At 48.1% G+C, this 23,357-nt stretch overlaps 1 protein-coding gene across 1 annotated transcript; it reads left to right on the top strand.

Annotated features, from left to right (window-relative positions):
- The first annotated feature begins 811 nt into the window (after window positions 1-811).
- On the top strand, window positions 812-22,461 carry HTRA3 (HtrA serine peptidase 3). Its single transcript, XM_060246162.1, has 8 exons — window positions 812-927; window positions 2,979-3,201; window positions 4,063-4,257; window positions 4,823-4,855; window positions 9,091-9,199; window positions 12,683-12,731; window positions 16,845-16,940; window positions 20,445-22,461. Exons 2-8 carry the CDS (start codon window positions 3,031-3,033, stop codon window positions 20,608-20,610), a joined length of 819 nt encoding a protein of 272 aa, XP_060102145.1. The 5' UTR covers window positions 812-927; window positions 2,979-3,030; the 3' UTR covers window positions 20,611-22,461.
- The last annotated feature ends 896 nt before the right edge of the window (window positions 22,462-23,357 follow it).

The raw sequence follows: 23,357 nt of genomic DNA, 5'->3' as shown, positions 1-23,357 counted from the left end.
TCTGGATGTTTGGAGCACTTCTTGTGTCTAGAGACATCTGTCCAGCAAGCCTTTGATGCTGGAAGGAGGAGTTGTGCCCGTTGACTGTGGCAGACTGTTGGGATCACCCTGGTCACAGCTGTGGGATCTGGTTCTACTCACACTTCCAACTAAGTACTGACTCCAGTGGCCCTGTAAGACCAACAAAGTTTGATTCTGAGTATAAGCTTTCGTGTACTTCAGACCAACACAGATACCCGCCTGCATCTTTCAACTACATTATTGATTTTGGTGTTTTATTCTTTCAGTTCATAATTTCCTTTGAGAACTACTACACCGTTTCTACATAAATAACACTGCAATTAGCTCTTGTAAGACCCTGAGATGAGGAGGTCAAAAAGGGGAATGACTCCAACATGGCACAACCCAAATATCTCAGCTTTGGAACATTTAAGTTCAGCTTGTTGTAATTGGGGCTTGTTCTGAAAGCTCACAGACGATCACTCAAATTGCAAGGTGAGGGACCTGCAGGAGTGACATCTGAGCAAGTCCCGGGCTCCACCTCAGCTTGTTTTAAGAGGACTTCACGGGTTATGTTGACCATTCCGTGACCGCTGACAGGTCCTTGGATTGTACAAAATCAACCTGGGGTTTTCTTCCTATACTTCGGCTTTGTCTTTTTCTGGGTGCTAACACTGGTGGCAGCCCTCTGGGAGGAACGGACACCAGTGTCACTGCCAAGGGGAAATATAGGACTGCATTTGAAGCTGGCCGTAGAGAAATAAGACGGACAACCAAGCTAATGCCTGAATTCTTAATGGCATTTCCATTTCTCTTTGCTAGTATAGATCATCAACAGCCAAACAGCCCCAGGTTTAAGTTTAACTTCATTGCGGATGTGGTGGAGAAGATTGCCCCTGCTGTTGTGCACATAGAACTCTTTCTCAGGTAAAGGTTGTGCCTTTTTTATTGTGTTTGTTTCTTTTGTGTATTTACGTAGATATTTGTCCCCTCCCTTTCTCCCCAAGGGGACTCAGTGCAACCTCCAACCTCCTCCTCGCTTCCGTTTTGTTGTATATGTGATCTAAAATGTGACTATTATATGGAGTTCTTGCCTGGCTCATTGGAGCCTGTAGGCCTGAGCTTGGGGACTCAGGAACAATGCGCAGCAGGATCCAAATCCCCGCTGCCCTGCTCCAATCACGAGCCCCCTGCTGGTTGAATGGTCCAATAGCATGCTAGCACAGGAACCTTGAGTGTATATATAGTTGGCCCAGTCTGCAGTCTTTGAGTGCTGCGCTATACTATGCTGTATCTAATAAAAGAGCTGTGATCACTACCACCTCACCTCTTCATTGCGTGGAACCCACTCTAGTCTACATTTTATCCTCCCAACAGTCCTGCAAGGTTGGGTGAGTGGCTCAAAGTCAGCCAGCCACCTTCCTTCCCTGGCAGAGGGAGGATTTGAACTGGGGTTCTGGGGTCAGGCCACATTGGCTGGGGTCAGTGGACTCTAAATGTTAGAGAAAGATTGTTCCTGCCAGTGGGACTGCTCCAGGGTTGCCTTCCCTTGCTGCCTGCCATATTTCTATCCGTGGGTGGTGTGAGTGTTCCATAGGCTCACATAAAAGACTTGGATGCAGCTGTGGTTGTGGAAAGGCAGCACTGCCCAGTTTGCTCAGATGCCTGACCTGGAGCATCACAGACACCCGACTGAAGGCTGCCTTCGATTGTGCTCCGCTCACAAGGTTGCACATGGGCATCGTAACACGCCACATCCATGAGGGTTACAAACAAGCTGAGGTTAGTTTATGGCACTTGGAGGCAATCAGGGAACACACAGGCCTGAGCATCCTTGTTTCTGGCTTGTTTAGTAGGCCCTGCACTGGATGTTTGTCTAGATAATTTCTGGACGGAGACCCCCCCTGTGCTGGTGCTCCAGGCCAAGCAAGGCCTGCTGTAACATGGCAAGGGAAGTGTGCCAGATCTGCGGCAAACATTCCAGGAGGAGTCCAGAGACCTGGCATGAAAGAATCTGCCACTGACCTCTGGGTGGCTTTGTTAACAGGCCTCATGCAGAGAAGGAGCAGAATGGGTGGGTTGAGACTGTCATGGTGTGTGCATTTTGACTTGTGTCCAGAAGCCTTTGCAGAGCGGCGGGGGGGCAAAGAGCGAGGCTGTTCCTGAAGACCTTCTTTGGGGGTGGGGGGGTGGGAGGGAAGTGGCTCAGGGGCAGAGCATCTGCTTTGCTTGTTGGATTAGGAAAGGGCGGGGAGGTTCAATGTCTGTCAAAACCATGGGCAGTTTTTCCTGTATGATGCACTGCTTCATATGCTGCTTTTTTATTTCATTGTTGTCTACTTGTTTGTAATCCATTCTGGCTGGATGGGTCACTGTAGATCTTATACCAGCCTCTTTTGCAATATTTTCTAACTTGGTGATCTGCCCAGAGTGTCGATGAGAAAGGCAGGCTAGGAATGAAATAAGGGAGTACATACAGAGACCTCAACTCAAGACCAGGACAGAGCGGGGCTGGTCCTGACCTTGGTACCCCAAGAGTCTGGCTGAGGAGGAGGCAGTAAAGGTGGAGGGACGGCCACAGCATTTCTGCTCACCTGTTTCAGCAGCTCTGTGATCTTTGCTGCAGCTGCAGAGGGGGGGGGGAGCAGAGGCACTGGGGGGGCAGGGCAGGCCAGACCATTCTACTAAGCAGCAGGGCCAGCTGGGTCTCCAAGGGGGGACCCAAGGGAGGCACTGGTGGGGCTCAGCTTGCTCCTGGTGTGTCTGACCAGCTAGGCCATTCATGTACACTTTTGCTTGTTGGCACATAGGCCTGTTCACAGAGGGGGGTTGCGGGTTTTTGGTCCTCTGGCTGAAAGACAGCCTGGTCCTGCTCTAGAGGAAAAGGTTTTTCTTCGCTGGGTGGGTGGGACAGAAATAATCCAGCTTCCCTGCCTGCCGTGTGACCGACGAGCTCTCCTTGCCGGCTTCTTGTGCAGGCACCCCCTCTTTGGCCGCAACGTCCCCCTCTCCAGCGGCTCGGGCTTCATCATGTCCGACACGGGGCTGATTGTCACCAACGCCCACGTGGTGTCCAGCAGCAGCACAGCCACCGGGCGGCAGCAGCTGAAAGTCCAGCTTCAGAACGGGGACACCTACGAGGCCAGCATCCGGGACATTGACAAGAAGTCAGACATCGCCACCATCAAGATCAAGCCCCGGGTAAGGAGCCTGCCCCGGCTTCCTCCTGGGGCACGAGGGGAGGGGGCTCTGACAGCGCTTTGCTCCTTTAAACGGAGACAGGCCTTCTCACTTAGATTCACCTTCTACTTGGAGTGAACCTGTTGCAGGTGTAGTTTCTGATGCAAGCCCCCCAACGGGCCCATGAGCGAGTTGAAGCCCAGTGTTGCTAGGAACCCAGAGCTGCTCTGCTCCCCCCCCTGCCGGTCAGATGTGGGCTTGTCTTGCGCCAGGTGATCTGCCATCCTCACACTTTGTGTTGCCTTAATCACATGAGGTGGCACATGGTAATGCACAGCCCCCTAACCTGTGGCTGTGTAGCAGCCCTTTCTGTCTTCAAAACCAGCAGCCACAATGATCCTTTGAAAATGGATCAAGTTGGAGAATTACATAGTTGTTGTGTTGTAAAATAATGAGCTACATCACAACTTGCTGCATTAAAATACCGTGCCTGACCTCTAAAATACAATTGTTGGTTGTGCTGCTCATTCTTCAACTTTTACATTCTGCGTCGTCGTCTGGGGAGGGCACCAACAAGGAGCTTGCGGACGGGAAGAACCAAACTCTCTGAAGCTGAATTCGGGAGGTTGGTGCCCCTTTTCCCTTGACAGCCACTCTGTGTCGTCATCCAAGCTCCAAGGGAACACACAGGCCTGAACATCGGAGGCCACCTGTGAGCTTCATGCTCAGGCACAATATCCAGGCTCAGGCTCTGACAGGCAGATGTGACCTGTGGCATCCCTGGCTCCAGCCAGAGGAGCGTTTCCCCACGAGACTTGCCCTGCTCATGATCATGTTCCGGTCTGCTCAGATGAAGCCATCTTCCTTTCCCTCATCTTGCAGAAAAAACTGCCAGTCCTCCTCTTGGGCCAGTCAGGTGACCTGAGGCCAGGGGAGTTCGTGGTGGCCATGGGAAGCCCCTTTGCCCTGCAAAACACCGTGACCACCGGCATCGTCAGCACCGCCCAGAGGGACGGGAAGGAGCTGGGCCTGCGGGATTCGGACATGGACTACGTCCAGACAGACGCCATCATCAACGTAAGCCAGAACCCCGCAGAACGGCTGCTTTCTCTGCCGCCTTCTGAGGCTGTCAGGTGGAGGTGGGGGGGGGGGAACTGGTTCTCATCTCTTGGATCAGGAGAAGGTGGTGGTGCTTGAGGGAATGCTGTGGGAGCCCCTAATAACACTTGTTCAACAGGAGGTGGTGACAAAGTTCCCTCTTCTCCACCTCTGTGCTTTCTGCTGGGAGAAGCAATCTGAGGATTTGAAGTGAAGCCTTACCTGTGTGCAGATTACCTTCACCCCTTTCTCTGATTCAGTCAAGATGATGGCAGTACTGGGACGTTGTCTGGATGAGGGCCAGCAAACTGAAACTCAATCCAGACAGGGTTGGAGAGGGTTGTCTTCATCGTAAAAAGCAGCCTCACGGTATGGGAGTGCTATTAGATCTGAGGCTGTAGAAACAGGTGCAGGTTTCTTATGTAGTACACGGCATTCCCCCCCCCCAAAGATAACAGAATAACAAAATATAAAATACCTTTTTGAAATACAGCTAGCATTTTCTGGAATGGGCTTTAACATTTTCTGATGTTTGTTTTTGCAGTATGGGAATTCAGGAGGACCTCTAGTCAACTTGGTAAGAAATGACTGGATTTTTGTGTTTGCATAATCTGATGAAGTAGTTACCTTAAAAGCAGAATTTCTGAAATAATCTCGAACTATTTTGAAAAATAGTCTTGGAAAAATCATAGAGGCCATCCAGTCCAACCCCCTGCTCAGTGCAGGACCAGCCTGGAGCATCCCTGACTAGTGTTCATCCAGCTGCTGCTTCAAGACTGCCAGGGAGGGGGAGCTCACCACATCCCTCAGTAGCTGATTCCACCTGTTCAACAACTCTTACTCTAAAAAGGTTTTTTCCTAATATCCAGCTGCATCTTCCCAACCATAATGTAAATCCATTATTATGAGTCCCCTCCTCTGCTCGGCAGAAACAGCTCCCTGCCCTCCTCCTCTAAGGGACAGAGCCCTCCTGTCCCCCTCAGCCTCCCCTTCCCAAGTCCCCCCTCAGCCTTTCCCTCCTAGGGCTCCGTGGTCTCCTGGCCCCGGAGCATCCTCATTGTTCTCCTCTGCACCTGCTCCCTTCCGCCCACATCCTTCTTGAAGGGAGGCCTCCGGAACTGCACACAATACTCCAAGTGTGACCTGACCAATGCAGTGTGCAGTTGGACTATGACATCTTGCGATCTCGATGTTATGCCTCTGTTAATACACCCCAAGATGGCATTTGCCTTTTTTGTCACTGCATCACACTGGCTGCTCATATTTAACTTATAATAATAATAATAATTTTTTATTTGTATCCCGCCCTCCCCGCCGAGGCAGGCTCAGGGCGGCTCACAGACATGGAGAGTACCATGATTACAACAATACAATATACAGTAAAATACATTAAAATCCATTAAATTAATTAATTAATTAATTAATTAAAACCATTACACTTACAATTAAGGTGCTATAATACAGAACCTATCGGATGTATGTCAGATGGCTGGATGTCATTTCAAGATTCAGTCTTGAAAGGCCATTTGAAAAAGGGTGGTTTTACAGGCCCTGTGGAACTGATTGTAGTCCCGCATGGTTCGAACCTCCGCTGGTAATTGGTTCCACCAGTGAGGAGCCGTTACTGAGAAGGCCTGCTCTCGAGTTGTTTTCAATTTGGCCTCCCTTGGTCCAGGGATTTTAAAAAGATTTTGGGAGCTAGATCTCAGTGCTCTCTGGGGAATATATGGAGAGAGGCGGTCCCTAAGGTAGGCAGGTCCTCGGCCATATAGGGCTTTAAAGGTAATAACCAGCACCTTGTAACGAACTCGGAACACAATTGGCCCACCCATACCCCAAAACCTTGTTCACACGCACTGTTACCCAGAAGTAAGTGTGTTCCTCAGCTTAGCTTCAGTTTGGCTGCCTTTCCAACATGAATCAAGTGGCCATTGTTCACTTATCAAAGAACATGTGTGGTTCTTGCAGGGCTCTTGCCCGGCAGGCTTCTAACTGGCAATTCGGACAGATGATTCAGTGTGAAGACTCAAATGGCCTGGTTTCAGCAGCAGTGTGGGTTTTATTCTTTTTCACCCCTTTCTCTCTTCTCCCCTACACTCGGCCTCCCTCTGTGTGGTTGACTCCTTCTCCTGTAGCAGCCATTTTGTAGTTGCACCCACGACCCCGTGGTGCCCACAGGCTCAAAAAACATTGAGGACCAAGGTAAGTGCAGAGGGTTCAAATGCGCAAGTCATGGCGGAGCGGCTGTGTGTGTGTTTCTTTAAGAGAACAGTTGTTATGGGAAGAGATGCATAAAAGTTGGATGCAGGAAGTGAGAGCTGTAGGAATGGGTTTTAAGTGTTATTTGGCCAAGAGCTTAATAAACAGATTTTGGAATTTGACATTATTGAGCAGACAAAACAAACTGTCAACAAGGGTGCGATGGTGTTCGTACCGTTGAATCTACTGGCACCCCTCTCTGTCAGACAATGGAACTTCAAACTAAGCAGACTTCATTTGTTACAATGTTAAGACTTTATTTGATAGTTCATAGTTTCTGAGCATGGCTACATTGGAACTGATACTCTTCCCTAGAAGCATAGATGTTTTAACTAGATGCACATCAAAGGTTTTCTAAGCAACTCTCCATTCCCACACTAGAGTGATACATTTCACACATTTGCTCTCTCTTATCTCGTTGTGGTTCCCATTCTCACAGGAACAGTTCTGCTGGCTTCCCCTGAGGCATTTTATCTTCAAAGGGTTGTTGCCTTTGTTAGTATCAAGGACAGGAATTCACAGTAGTGTTAGTAACAATTTCACTTCTACTTTGATATGCAGGGTTTCGGGTTAGTAACATATGTTAGAAAATGGAGTCGGTTAAGCTAAACAGTTCATTACAGTTTAAACCTAGCATCATATCATGATAATTTCCAGTGTCTGACACTCTCTCTTTTCTTTTTGCAAAGTCCAGATGAGCCTCCAATTGCTTTTACTTCATAGATTCACATTTTTGATAATTACCTGCTTGCAATTAGTGGCTCGGGTGCGTCTGAAGAGAGAAAACTTGTGCTGCTTATTCACTCCTCAGGAGTAGAATTCTGTACACATTTTCCTCTTGCTGGTGGTGAATATGAGCCTCCTCTTAGTGCACTGAAGGAGTTTTTGAACAAAGCAGTAGACAAGTGGCACCTTTAAGACCAACAAAGTTTTATTCAGAATGTAAGGTTTCGTATGCTCTAAGCAGACTTCATCAGACAAAAATGGAATGGCAAGCAGCGGTTCTTAATATAAGTAGGTTTTTGTGTGTCCAGCATTAATGTGGTGGCTAATGGTCATAAATTTTGCCAGCAGAAACAGAAACAGAAGTCAACACTTTACAATATTCTGAGACACTTAATTGGGCTCTGTGAATTTGAGTGCTGGCTGATTAAAGACCACCTGGCTGAGAAGCCAGACAAGCCTTGCATTGGAGAACGGCTGCTTTTAGAACCAGGACTTCCCCATCTGGGGGGAACGTTTTGTGGTCTGCTGACCTTGGATGGAGTGGGAGGAGCTGCCAGGCAAGTTGCCCCCTCAGAGCCAGGAGGTCTGCAGGCCCCCCAGAGCCCCACAGCCAGCTGCGCTTGGCTTCAAATGGTTGAATGGGAAGATTGGATGGGGTGATGGGCAGGGTTTGAGTGCGGTTTATACTCAAATATAAATGTAAAGACAACATAGGAAGCACTTCCCATGCATTATTTGAATTCAAGGAAAAACCCAGAGGTATTGAAAACTGTTGACACACTAATTTTAGCCCACCGAATGAACTGTGAATGATACACGGCAGGCGTGGTGGTGGTTTTCCCCCCAGGCAGACCGGAAGTCTGCAGTGGGTGGCAGCAGGCCTGGCCGTTCCTTTGTCCAGTTCAAGAGGATGTAGTGCTCAAGGAGTCTGCCCTTAAAGTCGATCTAGAAACTCCAGTTGGTCGGTCCCGGATGTGGCAGCTCAAGAGCGTGAATCTCCAGCCCCTTCTGCAGTCTGTTCCTTGGTGCAGTTCAAAGCCCTGCTTCTCAGGCCAGTCCTGTCGGTTGCATAGCTTTTCTTGATATTTTGTAATCTGCCTTGCATCTCAGTGAGAAATGAAGTAAAGAAATACATTAAGTAAATAAACTCTCCTCCGCTGTGGAGACCTCGGAGGCACCTGGCCCCCTTATGTGACTTATTCCATATCAGATTGGTGTCTCCTCTCATAGACAAGACACAGAAATAAGAACTTCAGCTTTGCATGACATGACTTGATGGTCAATATATGCAATTGTGACTTTATTCCCCACCATTTACTGGTCAATAAAAAAGTACATGCAATCTATCGCATAATTCTTCAGTCTAGTCACTTGAAGAATATTAACTACAGCTTTGAAACCACGCAGGCGTCTCCTCGTTGTTATTACGAGATGAAACAGCCTTTTTAGAAGTGGAAACTTTTCCATGTAAATCCAAAGTCCTGGGAAATGCTCTGCTCCCCCTCTCTGCTGGCCACTGCAGGAGATATGATGGGGGGCTGGAGGGGCCCTTCCTTGGTTGGGGCTAGGAAGGCGGATCTTGCCTGGTTTTGTCTCAGCGGCCCCTGATGCATTGTGTGTGTGTGTTGGGGGGTGGGGGGGGTGCCCTTCCCATCAGCTCCAGCCCTGCCTCCCGGTAGAATCACTGGCCTGAGTCCCTCGTATGCCCCACAACAAAGCAGAAGAACAGTAAGCAAAGGCCAAGTCGCTGCTGTCAAGGCTGAAAGCTGGCATGGAAACACTGAGTCCTTTAAATGAACAAACAAAACGTATGTCTTTTTTCAACAGGATGGGGAAGTGATTGGCATCAATACTTTAAAGGTGACTGCAGGAATTTCATTCGCGATTCCATCTGATCGCATCTCCCGATTCCTCTCCGAGAATAACAGCAAACAAAGTCAAGGTAAAATTTGTTAACAGAGGGAAGGGGGTTGACTAGGAAGGATGGTTGCTGCAGACACAGTGCAGATGATGATAATGAGGATATTAGATTTATTCCCCACCCTTCGCTCTGAATCTTAGAGTCTTAGGTGCCCTAGAATCTCCTTTATCTCCCCCCCCCCACAACAGATACCCTGTGAGGTGGGTGAGGCTGAGAGAGCTCTTGCAGCAGCTTCCCCTTCAAGGACAACCTCTGCCAGAGCTATGGCTGACCCAAGGCCATTCCAGCAGCTACAAGTGGAGGAGTGGGGAATCAAACCCGGTTCTCCCAGATAAGAGTCTGCACACTTAGCCAAACTGGCTCAGTCAGCCTGACAAGTTCCCAGAAGTCCTTGCACAAGGCAGCACTATAATTGTTTGCAGCATCTTTAACTAGACTCATGTCTACTTTGCCCTGGTGTCAGGCGCTGCCTGGTGTGCTTCAGCCCTCTCCTGCACTTATGGGAAATACTTCATATTGACTGTCATAGGACAGATGTCCACAGCAGCAGACGTTACAGGACACAATGCTCACATTGTTTCTAATTTGAAAAATAGAAGCAAATGCCATGAATATGCCAGAAACCAAAACTGTGCTTGCATATATTAATGGAATCATATATTTAGATCCAAGTAGTCAGCCGTGTTGGTCTGAAGTAGTAGAACAAAATAGAAGTCAAGTTGCACCTTTAAGACCAACTTAGTTTTACTCCGAACGTAAGCTTTCATGTGCTCTCTAAGCACACTTCATCAGACGAGGAATCCGGTACAGTGAGCAAAGCCACACATAGCTGGTAGTCAGTGGCTCAGAATGCAAACTGGTACAAATTTAAGAACCAATGACAGTATAGGTAGGGAGTGGTTTCGAATGCAAAATGGTAAAAAAAAATTAAAATTCAATGACAGAATAGTAAAATTTACAAACTGAGCAAACTGAGTGTCTGTTAATGACTCTATTGCAGGGGTGGCCAACGGTAACTCTCCAGATGTTTTTTGCCTACAACTCCCATCAGCCCCAGCCATTGGCCATGCTGCCTGGGGCTGCTGGGAGTTTAGGCAAAAAACATCTGGAGAGCTACCATTGGCCACCCCTGCTAGTATATTGTATTAAGCCTGGTGTCAAGTCGGCAGATTCAATGAGTCGTTGTTGATACAAAGAAACTACGGGTCCCCGTCGAAGGTAACTTCCAACTCTCTGCCCCGTCCCCTGTCTCTCGGGGCGGCGGGGGCCGCTGGCCTCGGCATCGGCCCTCTCACGGGGGGAGCTGCCTGCGCCGGCGGCGGAGCAGTAGGGGCCTCCGAGGTCCGGTCAAACCCAGTGCATGGGAGAACTGGGCGGTCATCGCATGCACCTCGTCCTTCAGCCCTTTGATCGCCCCATCGACCTCTTTTCGCACCATGGCTTGGAACATGCGGGCGTCCTCCTCGGGCATGTCCCTTGGCAAGGGTTCGTCTTCCTCCTTGGCCCGCTCTGGGTCATCCTCTGGCACCTGGACGACGATGATGCTGTCCACCTCGCCCGACTTGATGGGTTCTGGCTCGGCCATCCGTACCCTCCTCGTGTGTCGGGTCATGATGGTATCCCGGCGGACCGGCGCCTCGTCCATGGTGGTGGTTGAGGTCCGTTGTTGGTACTGCCGGGGGGTGATCACGAGCTGAAACTGCGGAGGGGAGGCTGCTGCTCTCCTGGTGTCCAGGATGTGCCAAGGTGCCTCCTGCTCCCGTTCTTCGTTGGGAAGCTCCCCGTCTCCCGGAATCTTTTTGGCCATTTGGTTACAAAGTTGCCAGGGCGGTTGAGCTTCGGATTGGGAGTCTTTCAAAATGTCAAGTCGGTAGATTCAATAACGAGTCGTTGTTGATACAAAGAAACTACTTTATTGATACTGATACTTGAGGCTAAGTCAGCATTGAAAGACTAAAGAGTATATCATGATACATTGCATATAAGGGATACTTCTGAGGAATTCCTAAGGGAGGGGGGATTATGCAGGGAACATTCACACATTGATGTTACTAATTCGTTCTCAGGCTTGCATGGCCTTGATCGTCTTGGGCTCTTGACTCCCTCCTGAGAGCCAGGCCTGAGAAGGCACAGATAAGACTTTCACATCTTTCCATTTCAAAGCAAAACTATCCATTACAGGAAAGGAGGGGGTAGGGAAGGTTTGAGCTAGCAGCATTTGGTTATACTTTGGTTCTACCCAGAATGCTCTCTGACTGAGCCAGAGTTTACAGACAGACTTGACACCTGGGTCAAATACAATATAGTCATTAACAGATATTCTCACATTTTGACATATTACTGTTTTATTGCTTTTGCATGCTCATGCTATTCAGAGCAAAGGTTTGCTCAATTTGTTAATTTTAGTATTCTGTCATTGTACCATTTTACATTCTAATCCCCTGCCTACCAGATAATTGCACTATACTGTCATTGGTTCTTGTGGGATTCTCAGTTTTGCTGACAGACCTAAAGGCCTGATCCTGTCCTGTGCTGCTGATGCCCTCCCTGTAGCCACAACGTTGTGTTGGGTGTCATGAGGGGGTTTTATCCTGGCCACAAAGAAGTTGGGGGACACCTTCAAGGGGGACAGATTTTTTTGAGCAGGAGTTTTTCACAGCAACAATCATAACTGACCCACCAAATTTGTAGTTGGTTCATTAAAAAATGAAACTGTTTAAAAACATTGTTAACTGACAAACATAAAAGTTAAGCTTCCTATGGTCAGCCGTGTCATTACATTGCTTTTGAAATTGGGGGTGTTAAGACCCCCCCCCCCCCCCGCTCACACAGGTCCTCTGGCTGTGGTCATTTGAGGGGCCATTTCTCAAGGATGAGGAGGGGGGTTCCCTCTGAAGTCTTGCCAGTGAGGGATGCCTGTGGCTGGGCATTGTTAAAAGGCCAGCTCAGTTATCCCGGGTGGCATTTCCACTCGGAAGCGGCATCATGTGTGAACAGGGTTTGAACCATTGCAGGCCTTCCCAACAGCCACAGAGGAAAAGAGAGACGTGTTTTGCATTAGCAGCCCCAACTGTGCCATCAGTTAGAAAAGACCTGCGCAAAAAGTCAAAGTGTGGCTGTGGCCATGGGGAGTGGGGCGCTGTAATGCTGAGTGTCCTTTAGGAGTGGGCTGCTGAGCACCTTTGTGGTCAAGGTCATGGACAGAAGGAAGAGTTCAAGAACTGGAAGGAGCACTCCTTTTTAAGATAAAGAATTCAAACTGCCTCTTGAAGAGGCTACATAGATGTAGAGCAGATTTCATCAGTTCCGTTGCCTAAATATGCAAAGAGAGCAGATGTTTTGCCCTTTGTGTAAGCAGCCATCTCAGAGGTGGCGCCTGGGAGACAAGGACTCCAGCGTGCCACATCTGCTTTGTAGGGCTCTCTCAGGTCCTGTTTCACACCAGCTCTACTCTTCAGGTGAAAAGTGTCTTCACTCGGGTTCCCATTTTTATTCCAGATGGGAAGAAAAGGTTTATTGGCTTACGGATGCTGACGATAACACCTGCGTAAGTCTCTCTTCATCTACAAGAATGCAGAAGACCTGGAGCTGCTGCGCTGCTCTGTCTGGCTGCAAGATGCAGCTCTCTCACCTGCAGGCCCGAGCCACAGGATGCGCAGCAGTTGCAGTCATGCAGCAGCCCTGCATCACGGGGGGTGGGGTGGGGGTGAGGAACTGGAGGCAGGTGATTCTTCTCCAGCAAGGTGGGCCTAAACTGGAGGTCTGCCTTGGCTTCGTGCAGGGGCATGTGACGGCCAGAGCTTTTGCTTCTGCAAAGTGCAGAGACGGGGAGGGTGGGGGGAGAAGCAGGAGACTGGTCTTGGGGGGGCGGGGGAGGGTCCTTCCTTAAAGTAAAGTAAAGTAAAGTAAAATTTTATTTGTATCCCGCCCTCTCCCGCCGGAGCAGGCTCAGGGCGGCTAACAACAAAAAAGATAATACATTGATAAAACATTATACTAATGAACATTAATAATAAAACCACTTAATACATTAGTTAAAACAATTAATCTAATACATTAAAGTAAACCTAACAATTGATGTAGACGGCGAGTGTTTCTTGTTATGCACTTATTGCTCAGCTGTTCGTGAATGCCAATTTAAAGAGGGCGGTCTTGCAGGCCCTGAGGAACTGGTCAAGGTTCCGCAGGGCCCGCACCTCCTCTGGGAGCTGATTCCAGAGATGTGGGGACGCGGAAGAAAAGGCCCGTGTGCGGGTGTTCTGGAGTTTAATTTCTTTTGGCCCAGGGTAGTCAATCTGTTTTTTCCTATCGACCTCAGTGCTCTCTGGGGCTCGTACGGGGAGAGACGGTCCCTCAGGTAGGTTGGTCCTCGGCCAAGTAGGGCTTTAAAGGTAATAACCAGCACTTTGTACTGGACCCGGTATACAATCGGTAACCAGTGCAGTTCGCGTAGCCCCGGCCGTATATGTTCCCATCTTGGGAGACCAAGCAACAGCCTGGCCGCCGCATTCTGCACTAGTTGTAACTTCGGGTCCGGCACAGAGGCAGCCCCATGTAGAGGGCGTTACAGTAGTCCAATCTTGAGGTGACCGTCGCATGGATCACCGTTGCTAAGTCCCGGCGCTCCAGGAAGGGGGCCAACTGCCTCGCCCGCCTCAGATGGAAGAATGCTGACTTGGCAGTGGCTGTTATCTGGGCCTCCATTGATAGTGAAGGCTCCAGTAAAACACCCAAACTCTTTACCCGCCGCGCCGCCTTTAGCGGCGCACCGTCAAAGGTCGGGAGAGATATTTCCCTCCCCAGGGCGCCACGACCCACACAAAGGACCTCTGTCTTCGCTGGGTTCAGCTTCAGCCCACTCAGTCTAAGCCACATTGCAACAGCCTGTAAAGCCCGGTCCAGGTTCTCCGGGGCGGAGGCGGGCCGGCCGTCCATTAGCAGATAGAGCTGGGTGTCATCTGCATATTGATGACAACCCAACCCAAACCTCTGGGCAATCTGGGCAAGGGGGCGCATATAGATGTTAAATAACATCGGGGAGAGAACTGCTCCCTGAGGCACCCCACAATCTAGTGTGTGCCTCTGGGATCGTTCATCCCCAATCGCCACCCTTTGTCCCCGACCCATGAGGAAGGAGGAGAGCCATTTTAGGGCCAACCCCCTAACCCCTATGTCGGCGAGGCGGTGGATCAGCAGCTGATGGTCGACCGTATCAAATGCCGCCGACAGATCTAGTAGCATCAGTACCGCTACACCGCCTCGATCCAGTTGCCGCTGGAGGTCATCCGCCAAGGTGACCAGGACCGTCTCCGTCCCGTGGCCCGGCTGGAAGCCAGACTGGCACGGGTCTAGGACAGAAGCCTTTCCTTTCCATTTTTTTCCTGCTTAAAAAGCACACACTTTTTGCTCTGCTAGCTACAGTTATCCGGTGGGCTAAAAAGCAATTGGGTGTGTGTGGGTGTGTGAGAGAGTAATTTTCAGCAGCAAAGAAAATCCCTTCCCATGGCCCCTTTGTCCACTTTAGACGGCAGTTTCTGAGGCTGCGTTTTGTAAAAGAAAAGAAACACTGGGGCCAGTTCCATCTGACTGAATGTCATAGAATCATAGAGTTGGAAGGGGCCAGAGAGGCCATCTAGTCCCAGCCCCTCCTCACTGCGGGATCAGCCTAGAGCATCTCCGACACATGCTTGTCCAGCTGCTGCTTCAAGACTTGCTGTCCTTTTGCCCCTAATTAGTTTTCCCCTTCAGTGTTCATGTGGATTTCACAGGTGTCTGTTTTATCTTTGGGTGGGGGGAAAGAAGGAACAGTCAAGATTCCAAATGCTTTCCTGCCTGAAAAGCTCTTCCACTGCTCTTGGACGATATCATGGCTTGAAATTTCACAGCTCCCTGGAGGGAAGGAATTTCAAGGGGGAACGGTCAGAGTCCCACTAATGGTCTCTACAGGAGGCTACAGGCTTCCAGATGGAGGAAAGAATGTGTTTGGCTTCTCCAGCAGCCAGCGTGTTGCTTGCCTTACACTGCAGTTGGGGGGAGGAAGCTTGGATGGGGCAGAGGGGTTTGGAGAACAAATTTGGGTTGCAAAGAAAAACAGACATTTTGAACTGGAAAAACCCCCTTGGGGAGTAGCTGCTGTACTGCGTCCTTTGTAATCCAGACCTCTGTGAGCCCCCAAACATCGCGGCTCAGGGCCAAGGCCACAGACTTGTCTCACTGTCTGCAATACCCCGAAAGCCCAAAGCCAGCTTAGTCCAGCTGCCCCCCTCCTCACCCCCGGATCATGGCCAGGAAGGTCTCGGATGCCTTTGTGTCCAGTCTCCTGGCCTTGGCCCTGGACAGAACCTGTGCCTGGTGGGGAGGGGGTTGTAAGATCTGCCCCCCGCCCAGATTCAGCTCCCCTTCTTGTTTGGCTTTTTTCTTCAGCACAGTGGAATAAGCTAGACTTTGTTCTAACACAAACACAGACTGAGCTCTATTCAAACCTCCCGCTCCTTTATACAATTCTTGCCCCCTTCTGATTGGTCCTTAACTATGTAGATGGATTGGCTATTTACAGGGGCCTAAGGGCCTATCAGGGTACAGTATGAGTCCCTCTCAGAACAGGACAGGCTTTCATGATGAGGGTCCCATTCTGCCCCCTTCTGATTGGTCCTTAACTATGTACATGGATTGGCTATTTACAGGGGCCTAAGGGCCTATCAGGGTACAGTATGAGTCCCTCTCAGAACAGGACAGGCTTTCATGATGAGGGTCCCATTCTGCCCCCTTCTGATTGGTCCTTAACTATGTACATGGATTGGCTATTTACAGGGGCCTAAGGGCCTATCAGGGTACAGTATGAGTCCCTCTCAGAACAGGACAGGCTTTCATGATGAGGGTCCCATTCTGCCAGGGCTGTGGGACCAAACATTCATCCTCTCATCCTCTGCCGGATGAATGAGGCAGCCGTCTCTCCTCTAGGTGGGGGTGGGGGTGGCTTCTCCTCTTTCTTCTCTGCTGGTTCTTTGTCCCCAAGCCTTGTCCACACAGGGCTCTGCCAAGGACACATCCAGAGTCATCTGGACCAGTCGGTACCCCTTGCTATGCTGTGACAGACAGACAGTCAGTGGCTTCACCCAGATTTCAATAATGGATAGCTGGTCTTTTATTGTCCACGACGTTTGCAGTGGACAGCTGAAGAGAGAAAGAAGGAGATACACTGCCCTAACCCCAAGATGGGTAGGGGCCAGGTTTTCCCTCATTCCTCTCCCCACGCATCACATTGAGAAATCTTAATTCTCCCAATTGCTCCTCCATCCTGCCCTCGCAAGCAAGCCCCCTGCCCACTCCCCCCCCCCCGTCTCCTTGCAGGATGGCTGAAGCCCTCTGTTCCAGGGTGGCTCCCTCGGCTGTGACATGGAAACTGGTCTTCTTGAAAAGTTCACCCTTCTCCCCTTTCCTCACTGTGACACACATAAAAGGCCTGCGTTTGTTTAAGGCTACTTGTGTAGCAAATGTCACACAACATGGTAATGTTTTTCTTTTCTTTTTTTAAAAAAAATCTTGAGATAGAAATCTTTAAATTTTGACATCTAGAAGAAAAATGAATGTCTTTAAAGAGCAACAGCAATAGTAACATTGCTAATATTGAGACATCATAATATTTCTGTGCATTTCTTAGACTCATGGAAGAACTGAAGTTTAATAATCCAGATTTTCCTGATGTCAGTACTGGAATTTATGTTCACGAAGTTGTTCCAAATTCACCATCTCACAGGTATGTTTCTGAGCTCAGGTGAGTTGCCCCAGAGGTTGGCGGCTTTTGAAGCAGCTACGGTGGGTGGGGAGAGACAAAGCTTGTACTTGGCCAGGCAATCTGCAGTGGTTGCATACAGATCTCTGTGTGTGTGTTGAGGGGGAATGGGAACAAGGGATTGAAATAAGGCTGCTTTAGAAATGTGAGTATGAAATATCAGATGTTTTGCTTCTAATGCACAAGCTTAGGAATGCAGTTGCAAAGGAATAAAAGTGTCCTCACCTGGTATCTGTTCCTAAATTTGAGCAGGTTCTAGTGGGGCAGGAGGGCCCCTAAGGGAGAGTTTGCCCTCAAAGACTATTATTTTAAAAATTATAGATATTCCACCTCTGCAAAATCGTTACAGAGGTGGTTTCCAGTATCTAGCAATTAATAGCCAATTAAAGCACCAACACACACACAACAGATCTGCCTTTAACTATCCTACAACTGTTCAAGTTTGGAATCACTTTGGATCAACTTCTGAATGGAAATGGCAGCTTACAAGTTGAAGTTTACAAGTTGAAGATATCTTTGGACAGGATTCTTGGTTTTCACTCAGCTGAGAGCCAGTGACACTTCCCCTTCCTGCCAAAAGGCCAGAGGGGGACCTTCCAGGCAGGTGGGGTCCCAAGGAGGCAGCACACCTGCTTTCAGGTGGGCACAGGGATTATGAGAGAACAAACGCTTAGTGGGCAACCACCGTCCTTGGGCTGGGTGGAAATGTTGTGTGTCACAGTCGTGTTTCTGATCGTGCCTGACCTTGTGCAGCAGAAAGCTGGTGGTTGTGCTCCATGATTAAAATCCCCTCCTGCACAGTGGTCTGGTCCTGCCTCTTCTCCTGGCCAGTCTTGGCCTCCTTCCTCTCCCACACCCTCTGGCTGAGGCTCCTCCAGCACTCAGCAAACGGCTCTTAGACAAGGGCTGACAACCTCTCTGAGACCGGCAGGGCAGGGACAAGGTCACCTAATGGAGAAGAAGCAGGAATGGGGGCCAGCAAAATGCAGGCTGAATGGCCAGGCCAACCTTTGAGGCTTTCTGATTGACTGAAAGTCAGAGCGACTTAGGTTTTTTTCAAGCCTTCAACACTGGCATTGCTTTGTTCAAGAAATGATGACCTTGAGGGGTTGCAATACATGCAAGCACAATGAGGCTGCATTGGATCAAGTGTGGAAAGCTGTGTTATAATGCCAAATACCAAGCCAAAGTTAATGTTCCTATTTATTAGCTAAAAAATGTTTTATTTGAGTACTAGATCCAGGTGGGCAGATGTGTTGGTCTGAAACAGTAGAACAAAGTAGGAATCAATTAGCACCTTTAAGGCCAACCAAGTTGTATTCAGAATGGAAGCTTTCATATGCATCCTCGTCTGAAGAAGTCTGCACGCACACGAAAGCTTACATTCTGAATAAACTTTGTTGGAATTAAAGGTGCTTCTTGACTCCTTAGTCAAGTATTGTTTCTGATTTTCATTGCTGTTGAACATATTAAAATATATCAAAAAGGTGTATTTGGCCCCCAGCGTGAGAGTTCTACGTGTGCTTATTCGCAGTGACTGTATGTTTATATTCTTGTGTTTGCCTTCATGAAGAAAGTTGGTTATAGAATTAATGTCAGAGAAATAACATCAAGTCTCTTTTGTAATTACCAAGTCCAGAAACTCACCAGCATTCTCTGTATAGCTACTCTGCTGTGGAAACAGGACTGTAGTTGGAGACTGAACTTGAAGCATTCTGTGGTCAAAACAGTGTGACCCCAGCTGCCTCCCCCTCCCTCTCCCCCTCCCCCTCCTGCCTCCTATTGGCCAGCAACTAGATCAGCTGTGTAGTAAAGGCCTGAAAAGTGCATTCCTCATTTCACCTGTCTGTGGTATTAGGCAGGCTATAACTATAATGTGAGGGCAGCCCCAGTGCCAGGGGTTCTGTTGCCCCAGGCAGAGCCCCGTGCCCCACCCTCGGACTCTAATTGCGTGCACAAAGTGCATGCAGCATGATGAGGTCACCCGGAAGTGATGTCATTGTGAAGCTGCACTTTGCGCAAGTGTTCTTTCTCGACTGCTCCCTCGCTTGGCCGGCCCCTTGCCCAGCCCTCCCCCGCTTGAGAGGCAGCTGGGCAGGGGCTGCATCCTTCTGTCTCTGCTCTGAGCCATTGGAGCAAAGGAAGAACTGCACAGAGCATCAGGGTCGGCGTGAGTGAGGATGCCTGCGACAAGGGGGTGCTCTAGGCAGCTGCCCACCTCGCTTACTCCCACATGCCGGCCCTGTGTGAGGAGTGTAATAGGTCCAAATTTAAGAAAATACCATTTAGGATTGCTGAATTAATAGCAGTTTTAAAATGTTTGCTTTGGAATGAATTTATCCAAAAGATACTTTGGATTTCTCAGTTTAATAGTTGTGGTCATTGTCAGAGTGTGAAGTTGTAGACTCCTCATTTTAAATGTTAAATGAAGAAGGGGAATGGCAGAGAGTGGTTCTCAAGGAGGGCTTCTGAAAGCAGAAACAGAAGTGGGGGGCAAATCTAGCCCATGTTTGACCAGCAGATTGACCTCCCCCCCCATTATGAACCTCTGCCCAAACCCAAAATGGCTACTTCTGGACCAAAGTGACTTGCAGCAGCTGGCAAATTATTCAAGACGTCAGGGTGTGTGCGTGGACTTCTGAGAACTGTTGCTCTCTCTCTCTCTCTCTAAAGATTTCAGCCCTGGCTCATTGTGTTTCCAGTCTCTAGCCTGGCTCACTTTTTTGACAGTGCTCCCTGAATTAGTCTTGTGATCTCTGCCATGGATTCAGTTGATGTACAGCCTGTGATATCAACCATGAACTAGATTCCAGCACTGTCAGTTGTCACTCAAATAGTAGCATTTTCTCACAGCAAGGGATTGGAGGAGAAAGCAGCTGTGACCTCTCTATAGTGACCCTGGCACACGCCTTGGCCCACTGGGCGGCAAGCACAGGATGGGCAATTCTAGAAGGCTTGGCTGCTTCTGTACAGGACAAGTCCTGTAAATTGCAATTTTCATATTTGGGGAAGAGTTTTGAGTATATAATTGAGGGTGCTGACAGCAGTATAGACTGAGGCTATGAAGAGGTATCTTCTGTTTTTGTTCTTGAAGAAAATGCTCCATGTGTCTCAGGAGAAGTGACTCGCTTAGAGACCAGCTGTGAGAAAGCCCCGCCCCACTCCCCAGTATGAGACATTGTGCACGTTGGAATTGTTTATTGCAAAATAATTTGGCAAGCAGCTGTCAAATGAACTGGAAGACCTGATCGCTGAAGGTGTGTTTTAGTTTTAAAAAGAGATCCTGATTTGTAGGGAGACAAGTGGGCATGTGTATTTGAGCCCCCGTTGCCCGATCACAGCAGTGGACAACAATTCTCCAGCAACCCATGGTGCTCAGCTGGCCCTTGTGTGTGAGAACTTCAGTGCAGTAACCCAGTAACCTCATCTTAGAATCTCTTTCTCTCTCTCTCTCTTTCTCCAACGCAGAGGTGGGATTAAGGATGGAGACATCATTGTTAAGGTGAATGGACGTCCATTGATGACTTCTGCGGACTTGCAAGAGGCAGTGATGAATGAGTCGCCTTTGCTGCTTGAAGTCAGAAGGGGAAACGATGACTTGCTGTTTAACATAGAGCCTGAGGTAGTGATGTAGCCCAAGCTGAGGAAGATCCTCGTGATACAGTTAAGACTCATTTATTCTGGAACGTCAGATACCTCCTGTGCACCTCGAGTTGCCTGATGACTGGGGTGGGGGGGTGGGGGGATGATGATCTAATTTCCTGAGCCATCGTTGTGCCAGACAGTCAACAATGAACAGTCTTTCAGCAGCACAACTTTTTAGCTGGTGTCATAGCAGATATATTTGGAACAAGACAACGCTTGTAGTTTTGGAAGCAGCTCACAGAGGACTTGTGAAAGGCAAAATCCCACCCCTGTGGTTTAGAAATTGTGGATCTATTTTTGCTTAATTAGGATCAGACACTAAGCAGCAAACTGTTGCTCTTTGTAGTATGTCCATGCGTCTCTGCTTTTTCAACTTTTGTGGGGATTTCAGACTGCTGGCTTTTTGTGGCTTGTGGATAGTAAGTAGCCTAGGTCATTTTGGCTCAAAACTGCACTTCTGGAAATATCCTTAGATGCAAAATGGTTTATGTCCTCAATGAGTAAATGTTACATATGAGTTGATCTGAGAAATTACAAACATGAACAGGAAGATAAGTGATCATTAAGATGGCCACACCTTTTTTTTGTAGACCTGTAAAGTGTGGTCAGGTGTGCAGTGTCCGGGGAGGAGTGTATGAAGGACTTCCTCCTCTGGGTGAAGGCACTTGGTTCAGGGCAGCAAACAAACCTCAAACTTCAGATGGTTGCTGTGATATGCTGGATGTTTGTGTGTGTATGTGAAAGAAATGGTCTTCATATAAAACTTCCCATTCCGAGACAACAGCTGTATGAAATCCCATTCAGCTTCTCGGAACTAATGAACCTGCCCTACAACTTCCACTAACCAAAACCAGCTAATGGGCAGCAGGGCCAGAAAACTCAAAGAACAAAGATGGCTGAGAAGCATCATCATCTCCTCAGTGGATAAAAGCCCCTCCTCCCCCCCCCCCCCCCCTGTTCTTCAAACTCTGTTCAGCTGTGCAGGCAAATGCCAGTGGAGGGTGTGTGTGGGGGGGACAGGCTTCCTTTTCTGGAGATTTGGGTGGGTACAACTGATATTAAGGATGTGTGGTTGCGTGTGTCACTGGAGAATGGTGTGTGTGTAAAATGCAGGGTTTGTCTGTGTAAGTGCTGTGGTGTTTCTTGTAAAGGGAGAGTGAATGAGGTTTAAAAGTGTGGTGTATAAACGGCTAGAGAATAACATTTTTAGTTCCTCTCTGTCATCCTTGGAACACAGCTTGAGAGAGGCCCACCATTGAGTTGGCACCAGGCACATCCGCATTTTAACTCCCAGCTTAATGTTCTGTTCTCCTGTCTTCTTAAGGTCTCTTTGCTGGCCTTCCAGGGAGCCGCTTCAGGCCCAGCTCAGAAGAAAGCAGGGGGGTGGCATGGCTGTGAGGGGGGGTCGCACTGGGCTTGTGCCAGAAATCTTGCCCAGGTGGTGGCCAGCAGCAAGCAGTCTTGATTTATGGGATGAAAACTAAATATTTCAAAGATGTTTCTGAAACCAGGAATGCAAGAGATCTGATGCTCTTTCTTTTTTAAACTGTCTCAGCTGTTGCTCTGTTATGCTGTTTGGTTTTTCTGGCCCCGACTGCAGGCGCTTGTTACATGGAGGTCATACAAAAGGGGAATGAATGGAGTAAATGATTCTTATAGAATTATTGCCTGATAGAATCACAAAGCACTGTGCAAAACAAAGCTGAAACTTTGAGAAACTGCACAGACTTTCAAGGGTTGTTTTTTCATTGTATTGGAAAATATTATTTTACAAATTGTATACATATGACGTGTACGGCAAGTTCCTACTGTACAAAGAATAAACTTTGCACAGATAACATTTTGTTTATAATCATGGTTTTAAAATATTTTTTTCTTCCTAATATAGGTAGATAGTAGAGATGTAAACTTTCCCAAAATATTGAAACCACAGAAAGAAAGAAGGAAAAAACACAGAATTTTTTTGGGAAATAGAAATATATGCAACAATTTCTGTCAAACGTAAACTTCTTTTACTGATTGAACAACGTAAAACACATAATTTATAATCTAGTTAGCATATAAAATTGTACTCTTTGGCATATTGGAATTTAAAAGCATGAATATTTTGGTTTTCTATAAGAAAAGTTGCAATACCTGAGGAGACGTTGCCAGCAGCTGCACACTCTGCAGCCACGGCACATGGATCTGTAATTTTGGCCGTCTGATAGGTAGGGAAAAGTAGAAGTTGAAGGTAAAAAACAAATTCTGCAGTAAACAGAGGAAAGTGTATTATTTAGACAGGCAGGCCTGCCAGTGGATTTGGGGATTCTGCTAAACTTTATGACACTGAAAAGACTGAACTCTTTAATAATGTATTATCATTAAAGACATTATAGCACAATAATTGTGCCAATTATTTAAACAAAAATTATTGAAAACGTTGTATATCTCTACACTGTGGAGAGTAGCTTTTTCAGTCCAGCTGTTTAAAGTAGCTGACCATTTGCTGACTCTAAAGTCTGAGCTGGTTGGCTCCCAAGAACTGACAAATTAGCTGTGACGCTTTTGCAAACTTCTTTGTAGAGAATACCTCTCAAATACTTGGATGACAGTTGTAATTCAGTTGAGACAGTAGAAACTGCCAACCCAACATCCAGTCTCTTTATGTGTGTCTGTAAAGTCTCTTCAAGTCACTTTATGGTGACCATGGGAATGAAGACCTCCAAAATATCTTCTTGTCAGCAGCCCTGTTCA

This window comes from Heteronotia binoei, chromosome 9, assembly GCF_032191835.1.
Source record: "Heteronotia binoei isolate CCM8104 ecotype False Entrance Well chromosome 9, APGP_CSIRO_Hbin_v1, whole genome shotgun sequence".
Taxonomy (NCBI): Eukaryota; Metazoa; Chordata; class Lepidosauria; order Squamata; family Gekkonidae; genus Heteronotia; species Heteronotia binoei.
This window is presented reverse-complemented; position numbering and strand designations above follow the sequence as displayed.